At 44.7% G+C, this 8,271-nt stretch overlaps 1 protein-coding gene and 1 non-coding gene across 2 annotated transcripts in view; one reads left to right on the top strand and one right to left on the bottom strand.

Annotated features, from left to right (window-relative positions):
- Positions 1 to 3,784: 3,784 nt before the first annotated feature.
- TRNAQ-CUG lies at positions 3,785 to 3,856 on the bottom strand. The gene has a single exon. It is a non-coding gene; the product is annotated as a tRNA-Gln (tRNA).
- A 454-nt stretch (positions 3,857 to 4,310) lies between these two features.
- Positions 4,311 to 8,271, top strand: part of RAB11A (RAB11A, member RAS oncogene family) — a 28,920-nt gene continuing 24,959 nt past the window's right edge. Inside the window, exon 1 of the mRNA XM_018552843.1 lies at positions 4,311 to 4,491. Within this exon, the coding sequence (XP_018408345.1) occupies positions 4,452 to 4,491 (40 nt within the window). The 5' untranslated portion in view covers positions 4,311 to 4,451. The remainder of the gene's footprint in view (positions 4,492 to 8,271) is intronic.

Below are 8,271 nucleotides of genomic sequence, written 5' to 3'. Positions count from 1 at the left end.
AACCCTACTGCGATCTGGCCCCATTGGCAGGTGTGAACAGAGCCTGTGTATTCTGAAAACCTGGTGTTACTGGAACCGTGTGTACTGTACCGTAACATTAGAACCCTGTTACAGCCGTGTCACTAACCTACTTAAAGTGGAAGTAAAGGTTAAAAAAAATGCAGATTGCCAGGTTTTCATTATGGCAGATAAGACTGTGTAAGTCTCTTCTGCCATAAAAGCTTCTATTTTTCATTTCGCCATTTTTGTTCTTCGCACGCTGAGCTCAGCGCACAGACCTGGCATGCCAAAATGGAGTTACTCCCCTGCGCATACGCAGGAATTACATCACCGGGGCCTGGCCAATCAAGCTCCTAAAGACTTACAACCTGAAAGAGGAGCAAGCTGAAGATGGAAGTGCCAGAGAGGAGGAGCACTGCACTGGAGGGGATCAGTTAGGCACGTAAGTCTACCATAATGTGCTAATATGCTGCGCACACTACACATTATGGCGAAAAGCTCCACTCCCTAGCGTTACCTCTAGGAACTAGAAGTAAAGCTAGCAAAAGTAGAACTATTGCGAGAGTAAAATATACACTCTTTGCAGTCTTTAGAGATGGGGTGGGATACTCTGCAGCTGTCACACGCCGGCTCTACAGATCGAGAGCTGAGCGATCACAAACCCCTGATCGCTCAGCTCACATTCTTCTCCTGCAGAGAGCAGTGACTGTTAGGAACCGCTCCCCGCAGGGATTCCCTCCTCCCCTCTCTGTTCCTCCATTGCTCATTGGTGGGAGAGACAGGGGAAGGGGGCAGCACAGCTGGCTCTAGAGAGGCAGCTGTCAATCAGGCAGCAGGGTGGATCAGGATAATATTGTTGGGATCTGTTTCTCGACTGTAGTGAGTAAATGTATTCCTGTGACCCACTAGAGAACTAAAGCCAAAAAAAATATTTGATATTTATATATAAAAGTATTTGTGAGTCCATACACAACCCTTTCTAAGATATGTGAATACTTACCTCCCTAAATGGCATGACACCTGTGAAACCATTATGGTCCACCTTCTCCACAATGCATTACGGAAAGCGGGATGGTGCTTTAAGCATTGAAGGAACCGTATAGTCTGACTAGCTCCTCCCACATTTCAGATGACGTATTGAATGAATAGGAGTCCACTGGAGACTTAATTAGGGTCTCCGGTGGCCTGAGATCATACTGGCCCGCAAAGTGGAATGATGTCATTGAGTGATCCACGTCTCAGTCTGCCCTAGGGTTGTTTCATGTTCTGTTTTTTATGCCTTTGTGTTCTTATTTTCATATGTTTATTTTATTTTATGTTTGATAAGTATATATGGTACCTGCTCGGTGGCTGCGCCCACGTGATGGAAGTTTTGTCCCGTATTGGCTACATTTGCTTGTATTTTTGTCTTTTGAAACCTTCTCAAATAAAAGAATTTATAAAAAAAATAAAAGTATTTGTGAGCCTATGGGATAGCAGCAAATAGTGTTTTTTAACTATAATCAAATGGAGCACCAGAGCCAGGTCCCAGCGGCAACCGCTGCAACCCAGGTAGTTCTCATGAAAATGCCAAGTATCTGCACTGGTACTCGAAAAGTATCTGTGCAACCCTAGTTTTTAGGTGTGCTGTGTGAATGAGAACACATAACAAACATACAGTGGGGTGTTCTCAAATTTGAGTGCAACAGTGGAAATACACAATGGGGCTGCTATATGAAGGGTTTACCCAGCGTACAGCTAGGCAAACACCATTCGCATGGCATGACTGGATAAAGTGAGCATGACATGGATGGAGCCGAAGTGCATAGGAATTGTCTATACTCCTCCACCTAGCAGCAGTAATGCCATGCACACATGCGTTTGCCTAGCTATACACTGGACAAACCCTTTATAAATCAACCCCTTTAGGTACTTTTTTTTAGCTTTTATATTCTGGTTCTTTTTCCGCATAACAGATGGCGGGCCTCTCTGTAGCAGGAGGGCCGGCTGAGTATTATGTCACACTCATCTGCTGTACTAGCAATGAGCAACTACAGCCGGCCACGGTCCCTACTGCCGGCCTTACACTGGAAGTGAGCTTTACAGCCACCCGATCACTTCCAGATTATTATTATTCGGAGTATATTTTTTACTGAAAACTTGGGTTTAATAAACAGTTAGCATCATGCAAAACTGCAACTGCCACCATTTTATCCTCCATGGTCTCTTTTTTCAGAAAATATTTAATTGTGGGAGTTTCAAGTACTATTCAGACCTAAAATGCGCATCTTTAACATGTGCATAAAAAAAAAAGAAGCAAAAACGCCTCTGGCAGCAAAAGGGTTAAATGCCTTCAGGCATCTATCTTAGAAAGGGTTAGGCAAACGTTGGCATTCCAGCTGCTGTGGAACTACAAGTCTCATGAGGCATTGCAAGACTCTGACAGCCAGAGGTAGAGTCTTGATGATGGGAGTTGGATTTGCCGAGGTTGCCTACCCCTGATCTAGTGTTTTGTGTGCACATCAGAATGTTATCTTCCAGCAGATAAAGCGTTCGAACAGTCACAATGCAAGCTATCCTGAGGATGGTCAGCCTAGCCTTGCCAAAGTGCTGACAGGCACAATCTTCAGTCATGCTCCACTACATCCTGCTGAGTGGACTTCCTGTTTTCTTACCTCCTATCTTATCCATCCAGGACGGGCGCTCAGATCACTACCTTGTGTGTTCCAGTTACCTAACACTCACATGGAAGAAAGAATTTACTCATTTTATCTATTTTTATTATTGGTACTTATATATAAAAGATCTACTGCATATAGAATCACAAACATGGTTTATAGTTTATATTACATGTTCCAATATTGCATATGAATGCAGATACACAACATACAGTATATGGAAACTACAGGCCATGCATACAAAAGGCCTACAATGTAAACCATGAATTCAAAATGAAGGAAAATATTAGGGATGCAGCGATACCGGCATTTTGGTACCGATAATTTTTTCCCGGTACTCGCCGATACCAAATACCGAGTACCGGAAGTCCCATTCAGGAAGCCATGTGGCGTGTAATGACTCGCCACTTGGCTTCCTCATTAGCCAGGAAGGCGGGCAGCGTGTAAAAACTCACCACCCGGCTTCCCGATTAACAAGAAAGTCTGTCCCCTCTCACCTCAGCATGTCCAGCCTGTCACCCCTGGGGCCTCTCCAGCCAGGAGCAGCCTTTCTCCGGTACCCAGTTGGAGCCGTCTTGCTGGCCAATCATGAAAGCCGGGCGCCATGTAATGACGCGGCGCCCTGCTTTCTGATTGGCCGGGAAGCCGGCTCCATGCTCCCTCGTCATGAGATGACGAGGGAGCATGAGGCCGGCTTCCCGGGCTTCATTACACGGCGCCCAGCTTCCCGATTGGCCAGCTTCCTGACCAATCAGGAAGCTGGGCGACGCATCATTACACGCTGCCCGGCTTTCTGATTGGCCGGGAAGGCGGCTCCATGACGCCTTCCCGGGCTTCGTGTATAAAAGTTCCGCCCATAACGTGAATGTCGGAGTGCGAGCAATAATTCTAGGGCTGTTAATCACTGATAATACTAAACTGGTGATCCTTTTAAAGCGTCCCCTATGGCCAACTTTGGGCATTGTAGTTTTTTGCAGGTTACACGTAAATATGCATCGAAAACATGAATTCAAAACAGTGTTTACCTACTTAATGTGAAACAAATGAAAAACCATATTGAACAGATTATTTTAGGCAGAGACAAAAGTATTCAAAAAAGGTAAAGTGGGGAAAAATAATAAAATGTTAGGTTCCACCGAGATTTGAACTCGGATCGCTGGATTCAGAGTCCAGAGTGCTAACCATTACACCATGGAACCTACTAAAGGCACTATGTGCGATCACACTCTATAACAAGCCAGTCACATGATCTGTGGTGCCCACAGCGTATTTTTCTGCTATCTATACATAGCCCGGGTTTGTTATCTATTTCCTTTTGTCACAATTAGTACCAGTCTGACTGGTTACAGAGGCGCCTTGTATCTCCGTGTAACACTCGCTCTGCCGCAGTGTCAGAGCAAACTGCAATCCGCCCGCCATATTGCAGCACCTCCTGCAGTACAAAGCGCCATTTTGCAGCTCACGCAAACGTTACTTCTACTGACTTGACAGATTGGGAAACGACGACCCCAATAAACTTTATACTAAAACTTTCGCTCAGCTCCAACCGAAACAGGCAAATAAAACGAGCGTGAGACATAAGTGACGTGTCACGGAACAAAATGGGTGTACCAAGATGGCGGCGACGTGCTTCGTTGAACCCGGAAGTGCTGTAAGCCCCCTTGCTTCCAGCGAGAACTGGGCGGAAGCGTTGTTCCTGTTTCAGGGAGGGGTTCGGTCATAGCCGGGCTTCCTGGAGATTTTGTCGGTTGCTGCCGATAGCTGCAGATCCGGAGCACTACATTCACCGCCAGCATGGGAACCCGGGACGACGAATACGACTATTTGTTCAAAGGTAGCTGCGTACAGGGGTGTGTGTGTGTGAGGGAGGTAGGTGGTGGGGGATACCGGGCCCGAGCGGCACCGCCGCAGAATGCATTAGGGGTGAGGTGAGTGGGGAGGATGGCGGACCGAGGCCGCGGATAAGGACATTCTTCATTTACATGACAGGCAGTGTAATGGCTGCAGGGGGGGACGGGACACGGTGACAGCCTGGAGGACGGGCCAGTGCGGAGGCCTCTGCCCAGCCATCTACTACATGGGAGCATATCACTATATATCTATATACGTCCCAGCCATCTACTACATGGGAGCACATATCACTATATTTCTATACACATACCATATACATCCCAGCCATCTACTACATGGGAGCACATATCACTATATATACATAATCTATATACATCTATATACATAACCACCTTGTACTACATGGGAGCACATATCATTATATATCTATATACATCACCGCCTTGTACTACATGGGAGCACATATCACTATATATCTATATACATACCATATACATCCCAGCCATCTGCTACATGGAGCACATATCAATATATATATTTAACAATCTGGTTGGGACACTCGCCAATGTATATATAGCTATCCATCCCAGGCATGTACTACATGAGAGCACATATCACTATATATCTATATACATACAGGGGGGAATTTATCAAAACTGGAGCAGTTTTCCATGGCAACCAATCAGCTTCTTGCTTCAGTTTGTTCAGGTAAGATTTGAAAATGAGAAAGATATGCTGATTGGTCGCAGTGCAAATCTGCCCCAGATTCTGTCTGCTCCAGTTTTTATGCATTCCCTCCACAGTATACATCACAGCCTTCTTGGGTGCAGTGCAGCAATGTAACATCAGTAGATAAATAGGAAGTAGTAGAGACAATGAGGAGTTTATGTCCAAACTGGAGAAGTTTAATCTGACATCTTTCAGAACATCGGACAAAGTATACTCCCATTTGGACATAACTCTTCCTGAAGAACCGTCGGCACCTCTACTACTCAACCCTATATATAGATAGATAGATATATCTATATCTATCTATCTATATATATCTATATGTATCTATATCGATATATATCTCATCTAAAATAAATGCACGCAAAACAAAAAGTGATGTGGCAACCGGCGTTGTACACACTGAAAGGAGGATGATCTAATGGCTTTATTGCACCAGTATTTCGGCGTGTCACAGCCCGCCTTTCCTTTAAAAGTCTGGTTGGGACACGCCAATATAAATGGTGCAATGAGCTATGATATATACACAAAATGTACAGTATGTGGATCCATCTTATGTTTACACACACATTATTTATATGATCGGTGAATAATTCCTGATAAGTAAATACAGTATCTGTTATTTTGGGGACCCCAGAAGCTGATGTTGAGACCTTGTTTGATGTCCCCATCCTGTACTTCTACCCCACTGTATGGTAATGTTGTCCTCTTGCAGCCCCCTGGTACCTCTGTCCCCATTACATTGCCTCATCACCCATGTCCATAGTAGATGATTTCCCAGTAGAAGCTGTTGTTGGGATTTTCTGGCTAGCAGGCTTCCGGTTAGGAGGATGTCGGGGTATGAACAGGCATGGTGTGTATAGCAGGGCCTTTTGGTTGTTGGGCCTTGCCTGGAAGAGAGGAAAGATTACACCTGCTCATGTTCCCAATTGTTTATCACTTCCTCCTATATGGTAGCCTCCCCTGTGCAGATTCAGTCCTGATTGACACTCGGTGACAGGGATGCCGGTGTCTTCAGTCATCTTTACAATGCAGCAATGTCAGCGAGGAGGAGGAGGAGGGATCGTTATGGTGTAGGCCTCAGCTGAATGCGGTATATTATCTCACGGAAATCCAGGGCACACAAAACCCTCTGCATTCCCCTCTGTTAACCTCTTATTTCCCGAAGATCTCTTCTGTATACAACCTCTGATCACTATAACCCTGTGACCCCCCCTCATTACTGGTTAAACACTTGCTGTTCTTTTTCATGCACCATCCTTTGCAGACAACCAGTAGTCGGTCATGTGATACTATTTTTGATGTCTTGTTTCCTTTTAGAACGAGCAGCCTTCTTCTGCTATAGATTCTTCTGTTCATGTCTCTGATCTCCATTGTATTGCTGCAGAGACCTGCCGTCACACAGAATGCAATTTACAAGGGCCCCTGCATTGCCCGGTCACCTCCAGTGAGGTGAATGTGCCGCGTTCAGGGTCAGCAGTCAGAACAGTCTTTGACCTCTCAGGAGTCAAGAATTTTGGGTGGGGTATGAGGGGGGCGGGAGGCTGTACAAGTCATTCTGCTTTTCACTCATTATCAGAAAACCTTCAAAGCTCCCAGGAGATGGGTCAGCAGAAATAGGTGCACGGCCTGTACTTGATATTTGTTTCTGTATGTCTATTAATGTGGTAATTATGTATGCCACAATGTTTCCTATTCAGGAATACTCCAGAGAAGTTCTTTGTTTTTCTGTGCGTCGTCGTGTTGACTTAGGTTTGGTGCAGTGCAATAGTTAAACATAAACTTTGCTGCAGGAAAATAAGTTAATCCTAGTTACTTTAAAATAGGGATGTCCCGATGCCACTTTTTCAGGCCCAAGTACAAGTACTTCCCCTCATGTACTTGCCGATACCAATTACTTTTTCTTAAAGGGACAGGTGACTTTAAATGATCCGTAAATGATGTTATGTACTATGGATCATGATTTAACCTATTCATGTTAGCAGCGGAGAATTGTAACTCTATTGCTGGAGTGTAGTGGAGGTATGTGCTGTATATATGCACTACATATACATTACACACGTCCAGTACACTATAGCAATAGATTTACAGCCAGCCCCGTCCCAGCTTCCGTCACTCAGTTTCACTCCGATCTCTGTTGCCTCACGTGGTGCCTCTTGTAGTCGGCGCTGGGCAGGATCGCTGCATCGCATCTCGGTGCTCAGCTTGTGGGAGGTGCTCGCAATTCTGCCCTGCTAACATGAATGGGTTAAATCATGATCCGCAGTACATATACAGTACACATGTCCAGTACACTGCAGTAATAGAATTACAATGATCCCCTGCTAACATGCATAGGTTAAATGATCCATAGTACATAATAGTACATAACATGTAGTTCTACTATGGATCATTTAACCCATTCATGTTAGCAGGGGATCATTGTAAATCTATTGCTGCAATGTACGGGACATTTGTGCTGTATATGTACAGTACATATAGACCACACTGCAATAGATATACAATTCTGCACGGCTAACATGAATGGGTTAAATGATCCGTAGTACAGGGCTACATATCATGTACTATAGATCATTTAACCCATTCATGTTAGCAGGGGATAATTGTAAATCTATTGTTGCAGTGCACTCTATATGTAGTATATAGTACATGTACATATAGAGTGCCTGCAACAATACATTTACAATTATCCTCTAACATGAATGGGTTAAATGATCCATAGTACAGGGCTACATACAGATCATTTAATCCATTCATGTTATTATGTATTGTCTGCACTGTATTAGCAGTATATACTCTATATGTAGTACATATAGAGTATGTACTGCTAATACATCTAATACAGTGCAGAGAATACATTTACAATAATACTCTGCAGCATAATATTGTCCTGTCCCGTCCCCCCCTTTGCCCTCACTCACTGTGCTGGAGAGAGCAGCGACGAGTCAGCGCTGGTCCGGTGGGAGGAGCTACAGGTGGGGTTCTAATTTAGCTGGCTCAGAGGTGCCGGCCAGCTAAATTAGAATCCCACCTG

Source organism: Nanorana parkeri, unplaced genomic scaffold (genome assembly GCF_000935625.1).
Source record: "Nanorana parkeri isolate BGI_ZX_2015 unplaced genomic scaffold, ASM93562v1 scaffold98, whole genome shotgun sequence".
In the NCBI taxonomy this organism is placed as follows: domain Eukaryota; kingdom Metazoa; phylum Chordata; class Amphibia; order Anura; family Dicroglossidae; genus Nanorana; species Nanorana parkeri.
Note: the sequence above shows the minus strand (reverse complement) of the source record. Positions and strands in the feature narration are given on the sequence as shown.